The sequence below is a fragment of the Gymnodraco acuticeps genome, unplaced genomic scaffold, assembly GCF_902827175.1.
Source record: "Gymnodraco acuticeps unplaced genomic scaffold, fGymAcu1.1, whole genome shotgun sequence".
In the NCBI taxonomy this organism is placed as follows: domain Eukaryota; kingdom Metazoa; phylum Chordata; class Actinopteri; order Perciformes; family Bathydraconidae; genus Gymnodraco; species Gymnodraco acuticeps.
The window spans coordinates 900,462-925,902 of record NW_022992040.1 but is presented as its reverse complement, the minus strand read 5'-3'; the positions used below and the strand labels follow the sequence as shown (position 1 = coordinate 925,902).

The 25,441-nt window shown below is 40.2% G+C and overlaps 2 protein-coding genes across 5 annotated transcripts in view; both read right to left on the bottom strand.

Moving 5' to 3' along the window:
* Positions 1-321: 321 nt before the first annotated feature.
* On the bottom strand, positions 322-21,708 carry agpat5 (1-acylglycerol-3-phosphate O-acyltransferase 5 (lysophosphatidic acid acyltransferase, epsilon)). The gene is made up of 8 exons (XM_034201775.1): positions 20,947-21,708; positions 19,928-19,997; positions 19,734-19,849; positions 19,521-19,610; positions 18,244-18,334; positions 16,925-17,086; positions 3,341-3,464; positions 322-2,401 (listed from the first exon to the last, which is right to left on the bottom strand). Exons 1-8 carry the CDS (start codon positions 21,163-21,165, stop codon positions 2,176-2,178), a joined length of 1,098 nt encoding a protein of 365 aa, XP_034057666.1. The 5' UTR covers positions 21,166-21,708; the 3' UTR covers positions 322-2,175.
* A 1,221-nt stretch (positions 21,709-22,929) lies between these two features.
* mcph1 (microcephalin 1) overlaps positions 22,930-25,441 on the bottom strand; it is a 37,861-nt gene continuing 35,349 nt past the window's right edge. For 3 of the 4 annotated variants that reach the window (XM_034201743.1, XM_034201746.1, XM_034201744.1), the window contains 2 exons: positions 23,456-23,693; positions 22,930-23,369 (listed from right to left, as the gene is read on the bottom strand). In XM_034201743.1, the coding sequence (XP_034057634.1) occupies positions 23,317-23,369; positions 23,456-23,693 (291 nt within the window). In that variant the 3' untranslated portion in view covers positions 22,930-23,316. The remainder of the gene's footprint in view (positions 23,370-23,455; positions 23,694-25,441) is intronic. The other variant, XM_034201745.1, reaches the window with a different exon arrangement.

Sequence of the window (25,441 nt, the reverse complement as noted above, 5' to 3'; positions counted from 1 at the left end):
GCAGGTGGAGGAGTGGACATTATGGGACAAATAGAAAATGTAATCTGGTAATAGTCTCTCCCTCTTGACACTTAAACCCATTGTGCAGCAGGAGTTATTTTTTTAATTCTTGCTCTGTTCATTAAGTTTCTTAACATAAAAAATATAGTTCAGTGTAAATAAAAGAAAGGCATGGAGTCGTGCATAAGGCATTTCCATTTTTCATTTGATGTGAAAAATGGCACCCTGGCATGTTTACCAGCACACAGAAGTAAAACATTGTGCAATCAGATATACTTTTAATAATTTTGTTTTCAGAACAGTAAATCAACAAGAGAAAACTTTACTCTCCAAAGAAAACCATTTTATTTCACTCTACCCCATTTCCAGAAATCACATACATTAAAGGATTCATCGTTTGATAATAATAATCTTCAAAAAGTGAAAATCAATGCATTCTTCAAGCAAAATAAGCCACTATGAACTGTAGACAATGTGACCGCAGGCTTCCATGCAGTCACCCGGTGGAAAAGAGCCACTGTGGGCCTCGTGAGAGAGAGGGCTGAGGACCAACTCCTCCAAAGAGAAGGCACACATTTCCAAAATACGTTGGCATCTAAATTCGGTCTATATAGAGGTTTCCTGATGAGGTACAGTCTGATCTTGTCAGGATAAAAATGACTACAAAATGGCTGACAAGAGGCATTTAAGAACGAGGAAGGATATTATTCAAGTGAGGTATCGGAACGACATGTAAAAAGTATGATTTACTGTACCATGAGAAAAACATATCAGACTAACTCTACACAAGGACGAGACAGCAAACATGTAAAGTGACTCGTGGAAAAATGCAATGGTTTCAGTACAGTAAACAACAACAATGGACAATGCTTTAACATTACAGTGACATTTATAATACAAATGGCTTCGAGTGCACAGGAACCTGTGATATACATGGCTTTGTCAGCTTTTTGCTAGGTAGACACTTTCGTGTGAGCTGTAACATGGTATTCAAAGTAGTAAATGCATATAAAAGTTATGGAACTCTGAATAAACCATTATAAAATAACTCATTATTATGTATATAGGCCCCAAGAAAGTTTCTTTGCTGTCATCCAGGCTGGCATTAAACAAGTATTGCTCAAAATAAAACACGTGTAGAACATCATGATAAATAACACCGGGTTTTGGCAAGGATCTACATTTCAAGGTTAAAGCAATATCGGAACAGTTGTTTTTAAACACGCATTCTTCCATGTGAGCTCACTGTGGTGTCTGCCAGTGTTTCTGCAACAAAGACTCAAAGAATATTTGTCAAATCAAAATCTTGGAAATAAAAATAAAACATTTACTTTATCATTATGCATAAATGAGACTGTTTAACAGCTACATTCATCATCAGAATATAAAACAAAGTGACATCTCGTTAATATTTATGGTAAACAATGCAGCTGGTGTTTATGAGCCCTTATAGGGGACTGCATGCTATCTATGTTTGTTTTACTCTTGTAAAAATATCACTTAAAATGAGCAAAGTGCACTAACCTCTGAACATGGGACTTGGCATAAATAACATTACAACCAATGTCAAAGAGTCAGTGCACTTTAATAATTAATGATGCATCATCAGTAGGCTGGTGTACTCTCAGCTACATGGAGCAGCTGAACATGATCATTAAACATGTTTGTAGCCTAATTTATTCTCATATATATATATATATATGTATATATATATATATGTCATATATATGTCATATTTAAAACTATATTTAAAGCCAATGCTTGATGGGAAAGTAAGCATGCATGAAGAATACTAATTTGGCTAAATCTGATTGGGGGAATTCTTTTAAGATAAGTATATATCATTTATTTTTATTTGATAGTAGATTACAAGGGCTATTCTGAGGAATCTAATACTTTTCACCATATCCACTGATTCTTTCCTTTTCCTCATTTCAGGCTGCAAATCCAAGTAACGCGAGGTAACAAGTAGCACAAAAAGCTTGACATTTCTCCGTATCTCTGTTCAACTTTAGCTCAAGGTCAACACTGAGCAAGACATGAGGGGTAAATCTCTGAGCCTCTTAGCAGTCGCTGCATCTGGAACACACCTCGTGTTGTAGCGATGCAGGGAAATGGCGAGGTCTCTCCATGGCTTTTGTGCGTCTCATGGTGGCAGCAGCAGCAGCTGCCTGGTTAGGGGAAAGCGTTGACCCACAGCCAGCCCAGCAAAGTCCCGTACAGCCAGGTCGCCACGTACACCTTCCTGCCGCTCTCCGTCAGCAGCAGCGGCAGTGTCAGCCCACCCAAGATCACCATGGACGGGAGGGTTTTAGAAAGGCTCAGAGGAGAATGTTTGCCTTCCCCCGGGAACGTGCGTATTTTGTCTGCATCCTCCGACTCGTAGAAGTCCGTCAGCAGCCTTTGAAAAGACAGATAACTCTCTTAGGACTTCAGCACGTCTCAGAAAAGCACGAGGGTTACACAGGTTAAAGAGGAGGTTGCAGAAATGTGTCCAGGTTAGGATTTCTACAGCAGTTACAGCACAAAAACTGCACCCAGACCCCAGTGTGATTTTGGTGGATTGATTGATGTTGTCAATGTTGGGATCAAACTTAGCACACTGAATATATGAACGACAAAAACTTTTATTTCATTAAACTTCTGTCCTTTACAGTCCATATCAATGATTTCTGGACTTTTTATGTCAAGCCCCTTGAGTAAAACAATCTTAGGGTCGCAATTCATTATTATTTTGATCCTCAGATAAATCAGAGGATTATTATTTTGATTGCTCAATATTTTGTGTGATAAATGCCATTTGATATACCAGGTTAACGAATTCTTATGTGTTGCTTTGTCTGAACAGTCTAGAGTCAAAAAGCTTAGAAGAATTAGAAAGGCAGAACATATTCATGTTGGCTGCAACAAGAATAAGATTAAGTATTTATTCCTTTAACAAAATGACTTAAACTATAAATAGATGTATTATTAGCTTCAGATTCATCCAGCAACCACTTAAGCTGTAATTCTATCTGCCATTAAATATTTTTGGCAAACCAACTTATATTTGAATATAATATTTAAAACACGTCCTTTGTTTATACCAATGTTACTGGCCCCAGAATCACAGGTCTATACAAAAGGGAACTGCATATACACGGATTTAAAGAACGAGTTAGAAGACGGTATTATTTTTAGGATATGTTTTTGAAGCCAAGCTACACATCTGTGCATAACACTGGTGGTGTGCGGAAGCAAAACATGTAAAAACATAACTGCAGTTCACTTATTGATTGAATAACATGCAATTTAAAAATGATTAATTGTTCCACACACAGACACACACATACACACTTACCGGTCCTTGATTTCAAACCGCTCATGCAGCCACCTGCGGAAAAACAGTGGCTCGGAAGGAATTTCCTTTATGTCCACGCGGTCAAAGTATATGTGGACTCGGGGACATTCTTTGCACAGGAATTCTGTCAAACACAGAAAAATAAAGTGACTAAACAAAAACAGGAAAAGCCATTCAGCAAAACGGCACGTAGAGTAAGCGCTTAAAATCAACACAAGGTGACAGTGATGGAGTGGAGCTGCTGGATGTGAAGCCAAGGCCGGGCACGAACCACTGCCTGTTGGTCACTCCGGTGAACCACAGTTTCATAAGTCATTCATAGACCAATACGTATCTCATATCTACACTGAACAAAAATATAAATGCAACACTTTTGTTTTTGCTCCCATTTTTCATGAGATGAATTCAAAGATCTAAAACATTTTCTATATACACAAAATAACCATTTCTCTCAAATATTGTTCACAAATCTGAACAAATCTGTGATAGTGAGCACTTCTCCTTTGCTGAGATAATCCATCCCACCTCACAGGTGTGGCATATCAAGATGCTGATTAGACAGCATGATTATTGCACAGGTGTGCCTTAGGCTGGCCACAAGAAAAGGCCACTCTGAAACGTGCAGTTTTGCTTTATTGGGGGGGTCTGGGGGGGTCCGAAAACCAGTCAGTATCTGATGTGACCACCATTTGCCTCACGCAGTGCAACACATCTCCTTCGCATAGAGTTGATCATTAGTTATTTTATTAGGATCCCCATTAGCTGGTGCATAACAACAGCTAATCTTCCTGGGGTCCACAAATAACATAAAACATGACATTCGACAATACATTGCAAGACAATGATACAAATCGTGTACGGCGTCAATTTTCCTTCAAACAGTGACTTTCATATCAACCATCACATACAGCTTATTTTCTGATTCCCTATTTCCTTGGAATTTTTTTTTTTTTAAATAAAAAAATAATAATAGTGATTTTCCAAATGTCTCCCTTCGCTTCTTTTAGAGTAAAACAAACTAAACAAATACAATCCTCATCATAACTGTGAAAGGCTGTGTGTTTGTCTATGTTAGCGAAAGTACCATATTCCTGCATGTGTTTAAAAAACCTATATGAATCGGTGTGCTGCTGTATGTTTACCATAACCTGTCTGCCGCTTGTGTAATTTACAGTCTTTGGGCTTCTAGATGCCTCTTCAATCGTCTTTTGAAGCTTGCTTTAGTTGTTTCTTTAGAAATCTGATCTGGCAGTGTGTTCCATGCAGCCATGGCTCTATACAGCACTGTGCTCTTCATAGACTCTGTTTTGGCTTTAGGGATTTGATAGCAACCTCTTGTGGCATGTCTCGTTTTATATGTATGGATTTTAGAGCTAGGTGTTGCTTATATAGACAGGTTGGATGTTTCAGCTCATTTATGTTTCTCAAAAAGACAAGGAGTGATACCATCAGCCTCTCCGTGACTAATGTCCAGGAGAGCTTGACATGCATTTTGTTTACATTATGTCTTGGTGTACACCTAAGGGCAAGCCGAGCTGCTCTGTTTTGAACCAGTTGCAGCTTTCCCAGGTCCCTCTTGTTTGCCCCTGACCAGATCATTGAGCAGTAGTCCAGTTGTGAAAGGACTAGAGTCTCAATGACTTGTTTTGTCAGTTGCGGTGGTAAAAACACTGAGCACCTCTTGATGACAGATATATTCCTCCCCATCTTTGCCACCACTGACTATGTGTTTCGTCCATGATAAATTGTTCACTCGGATGAGTCCCAGGAGCTTTGTTTCCTCCACCTGCTCAACCTCTACATTATTCAGCATCAGATTCAACTGCGGTTTAGACCTTAGTACGTAATTTGTGCCAAATACAATACTTTTTGATTTTTGAATGTTGAGCACTAATTTTTTGCTGGTCACCCATTCCATTACTGTTTTCAGTTCTTTGTTCAGAATATCAGTTATCTCACCGATTGTGGGAGCCTGTGTATATCAGGGTATCCGCTAGGATTTTTTCTCGCCGGTCATATGTCCGGGCAGAATTTATTTTATCGGACAAATTTGAAACTTACCGGTCATATTTCAATAATAATAATAAGAGTTGTGTAGCAGAGTTTCCGTTAGCAGGTAATTACCGGACTATGACCGGATATGCTGATGTTTAAAACACAGTTAATGGGCTCATTTTTATATTGCTTCAGTTTATAATCGTAACAGATCGAAAAATTCAGATTCATTTTCCAATAAATTATTCCACAAACAACAAACAACATAATTATTACATTCAAACAAACTACTTGTAGTAGATGAAGTACATTATTCAACAGTTTACATTAACTTTGAATAATAACACGGGAGAAACGGATGCTCTCTTTTCCCCTCTCCCTCCCTCTCACTCTGACAGCCCGTCAGTTTCTCATGCAGCTCCTGCAGCTCGCTAAACAGAGGGCGGGGCTTCAGGTGATTATGCAGAGCTGCGTGTCTCGGTCAGACTCAGCAGCTGATCTGATCTCTCTCTCGCGTCCGGTTATACTTCACTCGCGTTTATGACCATATCGATCAGATCCAGCTCTCCTGATCGGCCTTTATAGAGAGCACCGATCAAACTATTAACAGTGAATATCGGCCGATAATGACCGGCGGCCGATCTATCGGAGCCTCCCTAATTATTATCAGACATTTTGACCGGCAGGTTTTGAATTTACCGGTTTTTAATAAATGTTACCAGCTAAAAACCGGTAATTACCGGCTAACGGAAACCCTGGTGTATATATTGTCGTGTCATCCGAGTACATAGAGACTTGTGCTTTTTCAAGAGCTAATGGAAAATCATTTGTAAAGATTGAGAAGAGTAAAGGACCTAGTGAACTTCCTTGTGGAATTCCACTTGCAACAAATCTAGCACTAGAGATACTGCCATTAAAGTATACACTTTGAATTCTGTTATATAGATAGCTTTCTAGCCATGATATCGCCTTTGGGACAAAACCATAACACTCCAATTTGTCAAGTAAAATTCTATGGTCTATCAAATCAAAGGCAGCGCTATAATCTAATAGTACTGCTCCCACCATTTTCTTCACATCAATCTCTTTCATCCATTGATCTATCATTTGTGTTAATGCTGTGGCTGTTGAGTGACCCTCTCTATACGCATGTTGATACTCACTCATCAGACTGTTAACAGAAAAATAGCATTGGATTTGATTGAATACAATTTTTTCTAGTAGTTTGTTTAGAACAGGTGACAGGCTTATTGGTCTGCTGTTAGAGCCAGTGAAGGCATTCTTTGCATTTTTAGGGAGTGGAATAACTTTAGCTAATTTCCAGATTTGCGGGCATGTACCTTCCAGACTCATGTTAAAAATATGACAGATGGGTGCAGCAATGAACTTGGCTACATTCTTTAATAGCTGACCATCTAAGTTATCAATACCTGGTGGTTTATCATTATTGATTGCCAACAATAACTTTTCCACCTCTTCTGTCCTAACTTTACCCAGCTCAAAGGTGCAATTTTTATTTTTCATAATACGTTCTCTAATATTAACATAGGACGACTCGCAGCTAGATTTTGGTATTCCCTGCCTTAGCTTCTCCACTTTATCAATGAAATAGTTATTAAAATAATTGGCAATATCTAATGGTCTAGTGATGTATGCCCCCTCTGATTCTATAAAGGATGGTGTTGAGTTGTTTTTCCTACCCATGATGGTATTCAAGGTACCCCAGAGCTTTTTTCCATCATGCTTTATATCATTTATATTAATCTCATAATACATTTTCTTCTTCTTTCTGTTCAGTTTTGTCACATTATTTCTTATTTTGCAATATAACTGCCACTCAGAATGATTGCCGGAATTCATTGCTGCCCTTTTTGTTCTGTCTCTATCAGCCATACATTTCTTTAGCTCCTCGTCAATCCATGGTGCCTTTACTGTTTTAACGGTTAACTTCTTAACAGGTGCATGTTTATCCATCACTGGTAACAACAATTTCATGAAAACATCCAGTGCCACATTTGTGTCACTCTATTTAAAAACATTAGACCAACATACTCCCTTAACATCCTCCACATATGAATCACAGCAAAACCCTTTATATGATCTCTTCAGCACTATTTTCGGTCCTGCTTTTGGGACTTTGGCTTTCCTACATATTGCTACAAGGTTATGATCGCTGAAGCCAATTGGTACTGATACCACTTTTGAGCACAGTTCACTTGCGTTTGTGTATATGTGATCAATGCATTTGGATGATGTTGCTCCAGAGCTATTGGTAATTAGCCTGGTTGGTTCATTGATCATCTGATCTAGGTTACATGCACTTGTTACCGTCATCAATTTGTTTTTCAATGAACAGTCTGATGACAGAAAGTCAACATTCACGTCACCCAATAAATATATCTCCCTGTTTTCATCACATGCCTTCTGAATCATTTCACACAATTTATCTAGATAATTACTATCAGAGCTTGGTGGTCTATAGCAACATCCCAGCAACATAGGTTTTAAATGGGGCAGGTGAACCTGCAGCCATACCATCTCTACCTCACTTAACATCAAATCCACCCTATACTTCACAGGAATGTGACTTTGTACATAAAAAGCCACTCTTCCCCCATTGCAGTTTCTATCCTTTCTGTACAAATTGTACCCCTGTATTGATATTGCACCGTCCTCAAACGAGTCATCTATGTGAGTTTCAGAGATGGCCAAAATATGAATATTATTTGATAACATATCCTGAACACACTGAACCTTATTTCTAAGGCTGCAGATATTCAAGTGAACGATCTTTAGCCCTTTCTTAGGTAGTTTAGCATTCACTGACATAAATAGAGATAGACTAACAGAAAATTAAGCACAATGTCCATTACAGTTCTGATGCTAAAGTGCATGTTTGTGTGTGTGTATGTGTGCATCCCTTGTGTGTGTGTGCGTGTGTATATGCATGCACCAAGCTACGAACCCCTTCTGTCTCTTTAGTCCCTTTTCTCAGTCCTCTGAGATGAGTGGCGTGAGTCCGTTCTCTCAGCCCTTTGGGAGGGGGGGATCGGGGGATGGGTGGGGGTTTGCGGAGGATGAACAATTAGTCTGTCGTACCTAATGTAAGCAATGTTCCCTTTGCTCCTTTCGGCCTTCATGGCAGGGATGAGTTCCTTTCTCTTCTGGCGTACCGCTTCAGGATAATCCTCGTTGAGGAAGATGTTCGTTCCTTTCAACCTGTTTTGTCTCCCCATCACAGCCGTCTTGTCCTTGAAACGCAGGAACTTCACAACAATCTGCCTAGGCTTGTCTGCGCCCCTGCCGTTTCCCATTTGATGTGCCCTTTCCACCTCGATCCTCTCCTCATCCTTCTGTAGTTCTGTTCTGAGCAGCTCCCGGACCTTGTACTCCGATTCCTCCCAACTCTCCCCTGGAGACTCTGGGATTCCATCAATAATTAAGTTTTTGCGTTTCGATTGGCCCTCTAGATCAGGGGTGGCCAACCCGCGGCTCTCGAGCCGCATGCGGCTCTTTGCCTAGTTTCATGCGGCTCTTCAGTTCATATCGAATTGTATAGCCTATGTGTGAGTTTGGGGGAGAGACACTGACTCCTGACTAGTGTTGCACGGTGTACCGATACTTGAAAGGTACCGCGATACCCTGCCGTTAAAAACGTTACGATTCCTCCGTTTCATTAATATCGGTACTTTAAGAATGACGGGGAAAAGTACTCCGGTGAGAAAGCGCTGTTTTAATAAGAGCCGTGTGTGTTCAGCGCTCTGCTTTCACTCCCTGCACTGCAGCCGTGCCTGCAGTCCCGCCCCTCTCAAGCACGCTCTAAGTCCCTCCCCTCTCAAGCACGCTCTAAGTCCCTCCCCTCTCAAGCACGCTCTAAGTCCCTCCCCTCTCAAGCACACTCAAGTGCCTCCCCTCTCTCGTGCACGCGCTAGCTGCCAGAGCATGTGAGAAAACGAGAAGCAAGTGGGAGTGCAACTGCCGCTGCGCCTCGGCTTGTTGACAACAAAGACGCCAGAAGCGAAATTTGGAAGTATTTGAGCGATATCTCTGACAGTGAGGGCAAGCCTACGGACACCACGAGGCCCGTCTGTAAGAAATGTATTAATTGTATTTAATACAAATTATTGTCATTTATTTTATTTATTGTTCTCATTGTTAAAAAGAATCGGAATCGCAATTCTTGACTTGGTATCGAAACCAAAATGTTGGTATCGTGACAACACTAGCTACTCCTGACAGTTAAACCTGATATTTAGTAGGTCTGTTAAGTATTGAATGCTGATAATTCTGACGTAATTTGGCCGGTCAAAGTTGTTTGGGCTCGGATAAAATCGCTCCGTTACTTTCGTCCCGTGTTACTTTCGTCCCGTGTTACTTTCGTCCCGTGTTACTTTCGTCCCGTGTTACTTTCGTCCCGTGTTACTTTCGTCCCGGCTCTCCCTACTTGTGTATGTGTGGTGTCAGGTGTCAGTATGAGAGGATGACAGCGTGTCTAATTTTGATGTGGCCCAAGAGCCAATCACAATAATACCTGCGATGCAGTGAACCAATTTGAGGGGGGGGAAACCTATCGTTGATTAAACACTATCCAGTGTTTCCCGCCAACGGAGCCCCGCGCCCCCCCCCTGAAATTCAAGGTGTTTAAAAAATATATATAATTTTTTTTTTTAAATATATATATAGCACCAAATTCCAAATAATCTATAACTACTGTCACTTTTCATATTGAACATGTGCTCTTTTATTAAATAAACTAAACGCTTTCATTTTAAGTTGTGAGTTTAGTGTTTTTGACCCTAAGAAACACTGATGCATTAATCAATAACAATAATCCACAGCTCCTCTCTCTGCTCCAGAGGATTTCAAAAATATATATCCCAATGCCACAAAGATGCATCAGTGACGTGGTTGAAATCTTGTCTCCAGAAAACAAAAAACTGAAACAAGCGGTATCAGTGACTGTGTGTTTGATGTGGCTCTTTGCAGAAACATAGAAAAAATGTGGCTCTTAACCTCTGACTGGTTGGCCAGCCCTGCTCTAGATAGTCTGATTTTCCACTCATTGTCATAACAGATTCACGCACAGTACTAATGTCTGTGCGTGCTTCTTAGCTCTTCAACTCCTTACAAGTCTCTTTTAGTTCATCCACTTCTTTTTGGGAGAACTGTAGACTGTTCTTAAGGTCCTGACCTATTCATATCATCCATTCTCTTGTTGGTGGAATCAACCAAGATTTGGATGAAACTTTTAAAATAGTTTTCTTGCTGCGTTAGTAGCTGCCCGTATGCATCCTGTTGTTGTTTTAACAGTTCACGCACATGTGACAGGCTGACGTTGTCCTCTCCTCTCGGCGGCATGGTTGCTTGGTTACCGTGAGTTTGACGCTAACTCCAGTTAGCTGCTGTTAGCAGCTACGTTAGCCTCCTTTGGGTTCCCTCTTGGCACGTCCTTACTCTGTTCCGAAGGGCAGGCTGGGCTCACGTTCGGTGGTCCTATATAGTGTCCCGGCTGTAGAGGATCACAGTATCACAGCTCTTCAGCGACCTACACGCCCGGATCCAGGCTAAAGGCTAGCCACACCAGGTTTAGCAGGTCGCTAGCTGCCGCAGAGCACTAACCACGGTGGTCCAGTTTGTTCGAGGGTTCGTGTCTTGATGGCAGACCTCCTCCAACGTGATCCTGTAACAGAGAGTTTTTCTTCAGGACGCCTGAAGGCCTCTGCAGAGTAAGAATTAGTGAAGCGTCTCCTTTCCAACAATCCTTTGAGCAGCTTTCTTTTCACGCTGAAGCCTGACAAAATGAAGTGACGATAGTGATAGTGATCAGGTTGTTGATTGTGGCCTGTGGAATGTTGGTCCACTCCTCTTCAATGGCTGTGCGAAGTGGCTGGATATTGGCAGGAACTGGAACACGCTGTCGTATACGCCGATCCAGAGCATCCCAAACATGCTCAATGGGTGACATGTCCGGTGAGTATGCTGGCCATGCAAGAACTGGGATGTTTTCAGCCTCCAGGAATTGTGTACAGATCCTTGCAACATGGGGCCGTGCATTATCATGCTGCAACATGAGGTGATGGTCGTGGATGAATGGCACAACAATGGGCCTCAGGATCTCGTCACGGTATCTCTGTGCATTCACAATGCCATCAATAAAATGCACCTGTGTTCGTCGTCCATAACATACGCCTGCCCATACCATAACCCCACCACCACCATGGGCCACTCGATTCACAACATTGACATCAGAAAACCGCTCACCCACACGACGCCACACACGCTGTCTGCCATCTGCCCTGAACAGAGAAAACCGGGATTCATCCGTGAAGAGAACACCTCTCCAACGTGCCAGACGCCATCGAATGTGAGCATTTGCCCACTCAAGTCGGTTACGACGACGAACCGGAGTCAGGTCGAGACCCCGATGAGGACGACGAGCATGCAGATGAGCTTCCCTGAGACGGTTTCTGACAGTTTGTGCAGAGATTCTTTGGTTATGCAAACCGATTGTTGCAGCAGCTGTCCGAGTGGCTGGTCTCAGACGATCTTGGAGGTGAACATGCTGGATGTGGAGGTCCTGGGCTGGTGTGGTTACACGTGGTCTGCGGTTGTGAGGCCGGTTGGATGTACTGCCAAATTCTCTGAAACGCCTTTGGAGACGGCTTATGGTAGAGAAATGAACATTCAATTCACGGGCAACAGCTCTGGTGGACATTCCTGCTGTCAGCATGCCAATTGCACGCTCCCTCAAAACTTGCGACATCTGTGGCATTGTGCTGTGTAATAAAACTGAACATTTTAGAGTGGCCTTTTATTGTGGCCAGCCTAAGGCACACCTGTGCAATAATCATGCTGTCTAATCAGCATCTTGATATGCCACACCTGTGAGGTGGGATGGATTATCTCGGCAAAGGAGAAGTGCTCACTATCACAGATTTTTTCAGATTTGTGAACAATATTTGAAAGAAATGGTTATTTTGTGTATATAGAAAATGTTTTAGATCTTTGAGTTCATCTCATGAAAAATGGGAGCAAAAGTGTTGCATTTATATTTTTGTTCAGTGTAATATAACATTAGAGGGAATGTAGAAAAGTCAATCAAATATCAAATAAACGTATAAGTGATTATTTGCATGAGATAAAAGTAATTCAGTTTCAGCATCACCCGGTAAATTCTATAGGTCTTAAAGGATGTAATCTTATTTTATTAATCTAATATGTTTCAATAGCAATATTTATTTTTACTTTGTTTTTAAAAAATATTTTAATGGTTGAACCTTTATTAGAATGATGGCCTTTTTTATGACTATTATCTTTTAATTGTAATTTCTGTTGTACCTATATGTTCACTTATGGGGTTTTATATTGTTGCATCGATTCAGTTGTCTTGTGTCTTATCTGTCGGAGAAAAATCCTTATTTATTTTATCATACCTTTTACCTCCTCGTGTCTTTTAACCTGTTATATTTTGCTGCATGTACCTTTAAAATTCTTAACAAATAATCTGAGGGGAATTTCTTGTTGTTTATTTTTCACTTGTGATGTGTCATTTTGTAAAGCACTTTGAGCTGCATGTGTTGTATGAAAAGTGCTATCTAAATAAAGCTTTATTATTATTATAAAAGTTCCTAAAATAAAGATGTATTGTATATTGAGTGTCAAGTGGAGATTTCATTCAAAGTGTCAGAGCCCTGAGCAGAGAAAGAAAAGTGTCCGAGGTCAGACATAAAAATGTAGCCAAGTGTGAACGCTCAAGGCTACACGTGAATCCCCCGAGACCTCAGAGTTCCTGTTTCCACAACATGCAATATTATCAGGAAGCCTGGCACTGCGGCCAAAAGAGGAAACTTGATCGAAGTCAGCAGCGAGAGATTGCTTCAGCGGCGGAGAGAGCGCCTCAATCAGCTGTGAACAGATTTCCATCGACCTTCAGAGGCAATATGGGCCACTTTAATAAACACTGCGCGAGACGGAGTGTGTGTGCACGGAGGATCAGGAGCAGAGACACACAAAAACAGGATTTATTTTGCAGGATCACTCTTAAAAAGAAAATACTACACTCAGCGTCCCGACTGCAAAACAATGTTCCAAAACACTTTAAAAACACCGCCTGGAATAAAGAAAGGAAATCAACATGTTGCTCTGTAGCCGCAAACACTGGCTCCTGACCCAAACCTTTCTTAATAAACTCTAGTCAAGCTGAAAGATGTTGATGATGAGTTTTCAGTCGTCTCAAGACAATGAGGAGAACAAACTGCTACTAAAGTAATGCAGGGAGCTCATTCTATCTTTTAGTTGGTCCGTCAGAAAGACTTTCATTTGGTTTAAAGTTGTAATGCAGACCAAGGACGATACAGTTTCATTTGAAGTGGGTTGACATTTTTTTACAAAGAGCCAATCTATGATTTGTTAACCCCCATCGGCCACAGAAATATAAATATAATGTTTGAACTTTCTCAAAAATGTACCGTGGTTTTATGGTTGTTCAGAATATAATTTATTTAACTTAGAGAAAAGGGATTCATTTGTTACAATAGTTTAAATAATTATAATTGTTTACTTTGTTGTTCAAACACCAATCTGCTACTGGTCATATCAGTAGGGTTACAAATGCTATATTACAATAACGTCACATTTACTGTGCCCCTTTTTCAAAAGAATTAACCGATTGTACATTATTAACACTTCCAATTATCAAATATGACAATGTCTTGATTTTCTTAAAGTACTATACACTGTACCAGCACATATGTTGAAATGGTTAAACCTGATCATAAGAGAGTGAGAATGGTTTGTTGGAAGTGAAACTCAGATGTTGGACTCATGTAGCTGCGGTGTGAACGCGGCCTCGAGTCACTTCCACTTCCTTCTGAAATCACTAAAATCACCTTCGCCACCACATGAGACCAGGAAGTGCGTGATGATGAGAAGAATGCTTTTCTTTCTCTCTCTTGTTTGTTAGAAACACATCGATGTTTATTCCTGCCGGGATGTTTCTTTTTTAGACATTCAAACAGATCTCCTCTAACAACAGGGAATACAAAATAATCAAAAGTCATGTTGTTTACAGGAAGACGCTGCTGTTAATAGGTAATGTTTTCTATGTGATTAATTACTGAGGGGTCAAACACAATGTTAGAGGAATAATGAAACGACGCCTGTGCGTCAATGGCTGCAACATCGGGAGATAAATGCAGATTAGCCGATGTATGATTTTGAAATCTGGTGTGAAATGCAACTTGTAACTTTATGAAGGAAATAGAAAACAATACAGCCCCTGCACTAATTCATATTATTTACACATCATTTCTAAAATCCTAGTTGTATTCACACCCAGTTGTAATGAGTAAATGATGTTCTGTTGATTCCACCAGCACTGTAATTAACTTTAATACTAAATTAGTCAGGCGGGGCTGACAACAAGCACAGCGTGGTTCAAGCTAATTGAACAAAGCAATGAGCAGCATAATTCATTCCGTCTGTGAGGCAATAACATATACAGTGGGGCAAAAAAGTATTTAGTCAGCCACCAATTGTGCAAGTTCTGCCACTTAAAAAGATGAGAGGCCTATCATTTTCATCCTAGGTATACCTCAACTATGAGAGACAAAATGAGAAGAAAAAAAAAAAATCCAGAAAATCACATTGTCTGATTTTTAAAGAATTTATTTGCAAATTATGGTGGAAAATAAGTATTTGGTCAATAACAAAAGTTCATCTCAATACTTTGTTATATACTGTTGGAGAAATACTGTTTTCTCCACTCTTTGGGTTGTTTTAATGCACTGATATCATGTGTGGCCCTTTGTTGGCAATGACAGAGGTCAAACGTTTTCTGTAAGTCTTCACAAGGTTTTCACACACTGTTGCTGGTATTTTGGCCCATTCCTCCATGCAGATCTCCTCTAGAGCAGTGATGTTTTGGGGCTGTTGCTGGGCAACACAGACTTTCAACTCCCTCCAAAGATTTTCTATGGGGTTGAGATCTGGAGAATGGCTAGGCCACTCCAGGACCTTGAAATGCTTCTTACGAAGCCACTCCTTTGTTGCCCGGGCGGTGTGTTTGGGATCATTGTCATGCTGAAAGACCCAGCCACGTTTCATCTTCAATGATGGAAGGAGGTTGTCACTCAAAATCTCACGATACATGGCCCCATTCATTCTTTCCTTTACACGGATCAGTCGTCCTGGTCCCTTTGCAGAAAAACAGCCCCAAAGCATGATGTTTCCACCCCCATGTTTCACAGTAGGTATGGTGTTCTTTGGATGCAACTCAGCATTCTTTCTCCTCCAAACACGTCTATTTTGGTTTCATCTGACCATATGACATTCTCCCAATCCTCTTCTGGATCATCTAAATGCTCTCTAGCAAACTTCAGACGGGCCTGGACATGTACTGGCTTAAGCAGGGGGACATGTCTGGCACTGCAGGATTTGAGTCCCTGGCGGCGTAGTGTGTTACTGATGGTAGCCTTTGTTACTTTGGTCCCAGCTCTCTGCAGGTCATTGACTAGGTCTCCCCGTGTGGTTCTGGGATTTTTGCTCACCGTTCTTGTGATCATTTTGACCCCACGGGGTGAAATCTTGCGTGGAGCCCCAGATCGAGGGAGATTATCAGTGGTCTTGTATGTCTTCCATTTTCTAATAATTGCTCCCACAGTTGATTTCTTCACACCAAGCTGCTTACCTATTGCAGATTCAGTCTTTCCAGCCTGGAGCAGGTCTACAATTGTTTCTGGTGTCCTTTGACAGCTTTTTGGTCTTGGCCATAGTGGAGTTTGGAGTGTGACTGTTTGAGGTTGTGGACAGGTGTCTTTTATACTGATAACGAGTTCAAACAGGTGCCATTAATACAGTTAACGAGTGGAGGACAGAGGAGGCTCTTAAAGAAGAAGTTACAGGTCTGTGAGAGCCAGAAATCTTGTTTGTTTGTAGGTGACCAAATACTTATTTTACCGAGGAATTTACCAATTAATTCATTAAAAATCCTACCATGTGATTTCCTGGATTCTTTCACCCCATTCTGTCTCTCATAGTTGAAGTGTACCTAGGATGACAATTACAGGCCTCTCTCATCTTTTTAAGTGGGAGAACTTGCACAATTGGTGGCTGACTAAATACTTTTTTGCCCCAATGTATATGTGTTAGGTAAAGTGATACCAGTAAGTTTTAATGTCATTTCAACACTTTTAAGTATATAGTGATGATCATCTAGATAATACTGGAAATTGCTGGCCCATGTTTTGGGACTTGAGTCTGGCGTGGAATCATTTACACTTGTAATCCCTTCTGTATCCCCCTTTCAACACTGTCACTCTCAAATTAAGCTAATTTGGCTAAAGAAATCTTCTGACTGGGCAGATGAAATAGTTCTGAAGTCAACCTCCCCTGGATTTTGGCTTGTATTTACGTACTTATCACATCTGTAGGAGCCCTAAGAATACACCTTACAGAATATTTTTGAACACATTAAAGACAATTATAGCCAGATCCCATAGGGAGACCATGTTAAAAGAGAGAAGGTGTTGAAAAAAAATGTTCTACTACTTTCTATATAATGACTGTGCCAGATGCCTAAACTCTGCTTACCGGGCATCGATGGTGCAGGTCTTCTCTGACCCGAGGCGCTCAGAGTCCCCTCGTAGGCCACTGTGACGTCATAGATGGCGTCAAGGTGGTCACTCATGGCATTGAGGGCGATGTGAGAGGCTTTCATTCTGGGAGTCAGTGTGTGCTTCAGGACAGCCAGTCCTGTGGAGGGGAAGAGTTATTTAATCAAATACAGATTATTTTCACAGTGTGGCTATAAAGTATGCAAATATATCAGCCTACACAATAGAAGGTGCTTACCTACATCCCTTCCCTTCCAAAATACCTTTAAAATAAACACAAAAACACTTATTCTGTGTGAATGATAGTGTTTACTGCACAGTGTGTTCCTCTGTAGTCGTGGAGACACCCCCCTCTGCCCACTAATACCTCACTAATAGCAGATAATGTCATGTGCACATGTGGGCTTTCCAGAGCGATTTGTGTGGATTAATGGGGGAAGGTGATATAGAGAGACCGGCTTAATCTCTGCAGAATAGAGGCAGTTTGTGAGTCAAACTGAAACACCGCTCCCCTCAAACAGCCGCATAATAATCTCATTGATGCCACAGACGTATTCAGCTGTCATATTATAAGGCTGTATTTAATTTACATTGCAGTAAAATCACCATTTAAAGTCAGCTGATTTCACCTCATGCTACAAAAATACCCGAGACGTCTGTTCCAAACCCATTCTTAGTGAGCAGTAAATTCTCTTTTATCGACCAGCAGCAAGTCGATTTCAAACTTTGAGCTGCACCAGCTGACTCGTCAATAAGCAGTTTTAGTGAACAAATTCCTGGCATTACACTCATAATCCTATGACAACACAAATGCATTTGGTAGTTTTAAAGTTTACAAAGCTTGACTAAATCAATCTTAAATAAGAGTATAAAAATGTTCGCACAAAATACTTTTATGATAACAAATTCTCTACAGCTTTCCATTTTCTATACCATTCTTTAATTTGTTATAGGGCTGCCGACCAATCGATTGGTTGATCAACAGAACATCCTGGTTTTATTTTGTATTAAATTAAGTCACCTTGGACAAAACAGATTTCATTCAACAATTCAAGTAAAAGAAAAATCTAAATATAATTTGATAATAAAATAATAATTGTGGATAGCAGCCCTGCTCTGTCATGATTCTAATTGTTGTAACAAAGGAGATAAACAGAAGCCCTCACCATGAAATTAAGACCTTTCCTAAAAACCTTTTGTATGTGACGCTCATTGGTCGAAGGCTAACAAGTTACAGACTGAGTGGGATGTGCTGAATTAGTATGCGGTAGTTAATGGCTGCTGTCATGCCGGTACCTTCTTTGGTGGCAAAAGCCTGACTGTCAGTGATAACACTCTTGAGCTCCGGATTATACCGGGTTCCTTCAGGGAAGATGACGAGGTACATCTGCAGGAAGAAAACACAGGAAATCAAAGCTCAGATTCTTATTACACTGGCCAAAATGGATTTTCTAACTTTGACAGGATTCGTTAAACATCAAACACTGTGCTGAACTTATGATGTTTAGAAGAAAACTTTCAACACCATTTTCATCGCTGGCTCTTTTCAAATCACACACACACACAAATGCAATGACTTAAATCTACGAGTTGAAGAAGTGGGATTACATTTGACTGGATGTGGACCCTCTATGATTACATAGTGCTTGATAGATCTGAGTTTGTTGTGCTGTATCCTTATTCTTCTGCCCATTTCTTTGATGTCAGATGTGAAAAATGTAAACAAAAACTTCAGCACTGTACTGAGCAGTAATTCATTTATAGAAGAATCCTTATTTTTTCATCTTCAACAAAATATAAAAAGGCCTTTTTTCTACAAAAAGTACTCATATTTTCAAAGAATGGACCAATGCAGCCATCTCTAAAACGCTTAATCACTTATTTGTGAATTACAGTCGACAGGCATTTAAAGCTGACCCCTGTTTAACACTTGTTTTGAAGCAAGTTCTGTACGAAGATGTTTCCCTTTCTATAATTGCGTTCTTCGGGCATAGCCACACACTTCTAACTGGTCATAACATTCACAAGGATATTTAAAGAGTCTATTCATTGGCTACAACAAACACATTCTCATTGTGTCTTAAACAAAATGTCCATTGGTACATTTCATTCAAATAGGAACGAAGATGAAAATAAGTGCACAAATGTGTGACACAACAGAGCTTTTATAGTGTACCTTTAGGTCACGAGGAACTGTTCTGTCAGTACACACCCCTACACACAAACACACACACTAATCCCCAACAGTTTAATCCCCCAAAAAGTGATTAAAAACAAGCTCTCAACACAATAACACACACTTCAGTACTGCTCTCGTCATCAGATGTTCTGTTCATACAAACTGAGCACTATTAAGGTCAACATCCCGAATGCAAGTAGGGTAAGAGGGAATCTTTGGAAGAAAGAATTGTGTTTGATTATTGTAGAAAGCTCTGCAGTGAATTCAAGTGGAGAAGTTTTAACAAAAAGGATTGTGATGATCAGAAAAATGTAAAGCTATTCATAATTTAGGGGAAGACATGGCAGACATTGTTGTGTCAATAAGCATGTAGTCCAGAGGCTAATTTACTTACTGGTGCTCCACATTTAGTCTGGGTTTGGAGCTTCTTCTTCATCGTTATTTCATTGAACTTTGCACTTCGCTTCACGTAGGCTCCTCCATGCTGAAACAAAAAGATAATTTGATGAGAGCAGCACTTGGGAATGTGATTCAACATGAGTGTACATTCTCTACATCCGTAATTCACAATGACAAATGACATTCAATACTCACACAGTTGTATTACCTGAGAGAAATACCATCCGTACAGCGGGAGCCACTTGAGGCCGTCTTTAAGGACGTATCTGACGTGGCCAAGGGCGCTCTGCCTGATGGCCAGCATGTCCGCAATGATCCAGTCAGCTGCAAGAAAAGACATTGGTACATTTACTCTATGTGCTTCACACTAGACTGAGATTCTCTAAGATGTAAATGTATTACCTGTACATTGGTGATTGGACAGGTAGATCACGTTCTCTTTGTTCTTTGGTATATCTCCGTATATAATAACCTACAGAAAAGGCAAGTTAAAGATATTACAAACCACAGCAAAATGGTGGACTGGCATCAGTTTGAAAAATGCTTCTACATTAAGATTTCTTTCAGGGATTTGTTTCCACTTCAGACTTTTCTAAGAAACTAAACCGTCATAGACCTCAGCTTTCCAATTAACCCTGAAGACTCATTGAAACTTCTCTTCCAATCTACTAGTGCTGTCCTGACTAAAGAAATTATTAGTCGACTTCCTTTTTTGATCATTAGGAAGATTAAGAGGGGACTGCCCTACAATCGACTATGTGGCTTCCATTCAGCAATCGGGAGGGGCAGTTTTATTACACAAAACACAGTGACTGCTGGTTTTGTTTTGCAAACTTGAACCCACTGTAAAAGGAGTGGCAGCACAAGGGCAAAGAATGCAGAGATGATTGCACTGCTGCAGGCATCTGGTCCATCACGATTTAGTTTACCAGTCTCTGCAGGCAGTCCCCATCTGACATTGTGTTAAGAGTTACTGCAAAAATGCACTGATCTGCATGCGGTGTGCTGTGCATGCAATATCGTTTTGCAGCAGAAACACAATTCCAAAAGATAAAAAAGGCAAGTTAGGTAGGTGATGTAAAAAAAAAACGAGACTTATAGAACTAGGCTGACCTTACGAAGCATTATAAGCTATTCATAGGTCCTGTAGTCAACACAAGTAGACAATAAACAGGAAAACAGATGGCCAGTTCAGACTGCAAGCTCAGCATTTCAGAGGCAGTTGTCACTTATGCCAAGGTCCTGGTTTTCTACTATCACTACACTTGTTTCCCATTGTAAAGCGTCCTGGGGCTCTTGAAAGGCGCTATAACAATTGAAATTATTATTAGATACTAGTGGTTTAAATTCCCCATCCTTAATAAACACAGTCCACACAGGGTGACCACACAAGTAAAGACAGTAAATTAAGGATCACTCACCTCCACCCCTGTGTAGTTTTCAAAGAAGAACAGGACCATGCTCTGGTACATGCAGTACAACCGGTCATCCAACCTGTGATATACCCTTGCTGGTAAGACAGTGGAAAGTAATCGCCATGCTCCCCATGACAGGATGTAAGCTGGAGCTGTCCCCAGCATGACCGTGGCTGGAAACCAGTACCGCAGCGAGTATGTGTGCACCACCAAGGAGAGCAGCATGGTTCCACCTCTGGCTCCACTAAAGTAACTGAAATGATCCCTGAAGTAGGCTGTAGGACTCACTCTGTGTTTAAGATGCAGACCCTATCAATCCCAAAGCATACCTGCCCTGACAAGTAAAATAAGAAAGTAATAAAGCTGCAGCAAGAGGAGCTAGCTGGCTAAAGCTAATGTTAACCTTGTGTGCAAAAGGGCCAAGTCGGCTTAAGCGCTAACGTCCACCCATACGAGCGAAGTTAACTGATACATTTTTAGCGCAAAAACACAAACAGTACCTAAACCGGAATATGTACAGTATACGTTAAAAGTGTTAGCTTACTAACTGTTAATTAACGTATTAAGCCTGACAGGAAGTTTGATCAAACGCTACATTTAAATAAACTCGCTCCCCTAATATGGGTACGATAACAAAGTGTAACCCAAAAGTAAGCTTAGTTGTTAAAAAGCTAATTTGTTCTATTTCCTTGCCCAGGTCTTCATCTTTATCCAGCTAGCTGTTCATAAACTAGCATCATGCAGCAAATGTCACACACGCCTCCCTACGTAATGCCACCCCCTAACATCGACGAAGCTGATTGGTCAAGCTACGTAGTGGAAGCCAGAGCCCGAGAGAGATATCTAGGGCTCTGGTGGAAGCCAGCCGGCGGGGGCACGACATGGGTATTATTGTTAAAGGGCTATAACCATACTAACAGTCTGATGCTATAATATAGTTAATGGCTATAGCAACTTTTCTTGTTTGTCTCCAATGTATTTATAAGACTGTTATATGATTACATTATTTAACAACACAAGATAAGATAAACCCACATTAGTACCCGGAGTGAAATGCAGGAGTCATTATACACATGTATGCATACATTCATGTTATGTCATATTCATACATGTTATATTTGATATATTTTTATTTTATGTTCATACTCTCGTTTTAATTCAGTGTTATGCATATTCAATCAGCCGTGTATAATTGAGCCCTAGATTTAAGATTTCCATTGCGAAGGACTCCTATGTAATTGTTGAACATGTGAAAAACAATAGAATTCAAACGTCAACATTTAAATGTGTTATTCTAAACTTTGAAAAAGTATTCAATCTGACACATATCACTTAGTAATGATTGCAGAAGGCGGGTAGATAGCAGAGGGTGTTGTTCTGTATAGATCAGTCATATTGTGCTGACCTGCAATAATTACTGGGCTTGCCCAGATAAAGTAGCTCCAAAAGTGTAATGCAAAGACAAAGGGGTAAGTTATTGATTTAGATAAAACATGTATTCATTATTGACTATTCAAACCACTCTATATGTCCTGGAGTTTGCCTAAACTATAAGCCGATTGAAAATATTTCTGCTTAAATTAGATACATAACTTCTGTCAATCTCAAACTGTTTATTTAATATATGTAAGTATTTCTAAATCCCCTAAAGCACTTCAACTTGCCTCTGGTCTGAATGGTGCAGTCTAAACAACCTTAACAAACTTGCTTCACCTTATTCGTTATGACCTTAACATGCACATGCATGTACATGATACTTGTGAATCACTGAAATAGTGAAAGCAAGTGTATAGTAACTAGATATTCTCAGGCAAGAGTCTGGTACCTATGTAATGAGCACGTTTTTTACTTTCCATCTGCTGCTTCCACATGACTGAGTCTACACAGTGAGAAAGCAGCTTGTTCATTTGTTGCCTGTCACCAGACACAGTTACATTTATCTTGTTACATTTCAGATTTGAACCTAAAAACTAATCATGATAATCCACATTTTGATAAAGAATTTATTAAGGCACAAACATGTTACAGTATGTTATTTTATAAGACTGTTAAACTGGGTCAGCAAGTATTTTAGAATCACATTGTTAAGAATGAAAAACAATATCAGTGGTTACTACTTTATGAAAAAAGGAAAATAATGAAGGATTGATGTCGGTGCAGTTTTCGATGCTTCACAGTATCTTGAAGGGTTGATATTCCTCAGAGGTAACAGGTTTCCATGGTAACCTAACCAGTGAATAAAATGGTATAAAAGCTGAATATTGAGAGGACCTGGCCCTTGAACACAACAGGCAAGAGCACTGTAAGGTAGAAACTGTGGGCATTTGACCAGGCACTGTCTAACATTAAAAGCACTAAAAATAAACTTCACAGCTTTCACTCCAAGTCGTAGTTATCGTATGACAGCCGCTTCAAATGCATGATACTATCTGAAATAAAATCACAAACAAATGAGAGGAACAATTAATAGCAGCAGAATATAGTCATTTAGCATGTTACACAGAAATGATCTTACCCAGCACCCACTGCTCTGACAGGACCCTGCTTCCCTCTGGTTTCCTGCCGTTGTACTTCCCGATGCAGATGCCCGCCTGCCGCACAGTTTTGCACACCGTCCCTCCACAGAGCTCGATCAGCTCCTCCAGACTCTGGGTGGGTGGCTGCGAGTGCTGGGACACAAACATGGCGGGCTGGTCCTGGAACAGATCCTGCTGGTGCTCCCCGGCCGACAGGTGCCTCTGGAGACGACAGATCTGGGAAAAGAAACGTAAAAATGTATCCATTTGTTCACGTTTAGATTAAACCACCTGTCAGGGGGAGCTGGGTATTTACACCTGTGTGTTTCCTGCTGTGACATGTCCACATGTCTTCAGTGAAAGTAAGAATTTATTCTCAGGACAAATTCATCTACCCCGACTTTATGAAGTAGCAGTTGTGTGATGGCACACAACAATGGAAGCATACATTATAAATTGTAAACCATCAACTAAAATGCAATGTCAGGTGTATTTGCCTGCTTTCAATTTAAGAAATAAACATCATATAGTAATACTTGTTCTGCATGTAAATACAAGTTATGTCAAAATAGTTCACCAATGTTACGACGTAGATTGTTATGGGAAACAATCTCTAAAAGTTGTTCTCCTGCACAAAAGTTATTTGGGAAAACGGTTCTGTTTATTTATGCAAGAAGGCTGCACTGCTGGAGTTCTATTGGGAGTACACTCTCCAAAAGAATATCACTTTATCAGTCAACTGTGTCATGCACCTGAAAATCCTGGGGATTGGAAACTTAAACTGAGAAATGTTGACCTTCGACTTTTACTGGAACACAGCGTTAGAGAGCATTAAGAGTTAGATCAACATCCGGCTAATTGTCCTCCAAACTCTTCTAAACAAGATTGTTCTGAAACATTGTTGGATTTCTGCCATACTTCCCCCTGTATTCATTGAGTTCAAGAAACGTTCCTCTCTTATCGTTTGAATGGATCAATGTTTTCTCTAATAAACATTCAAATAAAGCTAACCATGACATCTTAGCTGTCCTTGATGAAAAAATAAATTAAATATTGACTGAAGCCAGAAAAAAACTAATTTAAAAGTCATAGTCACAAGTTTGAAACTGTGATTCGATCATAGGATTCAATACTGAGAGTGGCCTGAAGGTGGCTGCTAGAGATACAGCAGAGGATGTAAGCATTTGGCTTTGAGTCACATACAAAACTAGCACAACTGAAAGGCTTAATGTATCATTACATCTAATTCAAATAGCATATTTTGTTGGTATGTGTTATTGCTGGACTTACAACAGTTTGTTAGAGTACAATAACATTAAATAACTTCAAACCAACTATTCAGCAGTATTATAGTTGCACTTAAACTTTCAATGTAGCCTCAGATTTTTTAATTTAAATAATTTAAGAATCACAGTAACTCATTGCTAACTGTTCAACTCTGAGTGGCATTATTGTGATCTACCATGACAACTCATGTGCTCGATTTCATTTCCTTCGCTCACATTCTTCATGTAGCATTACGAACTCTGTCTGACTAAATGAGGGCATGTGAATCTCTTTGAGGTTGTGTTTCTTTTTGGGTTTGCTGAGTGATGCTCTGAGCTCTCACTGCAGCCCGCTCTCTATCCAGCAAGGGTCAGCTGCTAAACTGAAGGGAACAATCTGCTCTATTCTGAAGCTGAATGCCAGGAAACCAGCTTTAAGGCTTTTAGTCTTTTGTCAATGTTCACACTTCACACAAGTTTCACTTTACGTCAAGTAATCAGAGATTGGTCAAAAGTTCAGAGACGGGGTCAAGTTAAGATTAACCCACATAGTGTGCTTTTAAGATAATGATTGAAAAGTATATGTAAGGTTTATTATGTGAGAAAGAGGCTTTAAGAATGAGGAGAAACAGTCCAACACAAACATGTTACAAGAGCTAATCAGAAAGTACATATACAGTAAATGAATAAACACAAAACTAAGCCTCTAAAAATCAATAT

Bases quoted from the DNA above. Each gene is read 5' to 3' on its own strand.
- agpat5 (XM_034201775.1), bottom strand. From the start codon at position 21,165: ATGCTGCTCTCCTTGGTGGTGCACACATACTCGCTGCGGTACTGGTTT. The intron at 18,335-19,520 runs GTAAGTAAATTA...TTCTTCCTGCAG, and splicing joins AGACTAAATGTGGAGCACCA to ATGTACCTCGTCATCTTCCC. The intron at 17,087-18,243 runs GTACCGGCATGA...TCCCCTCCACAG, and splicing joins GGCTTTTGCCACCAAAGAAG to GACTGGCTGTCCTGAAGCAC.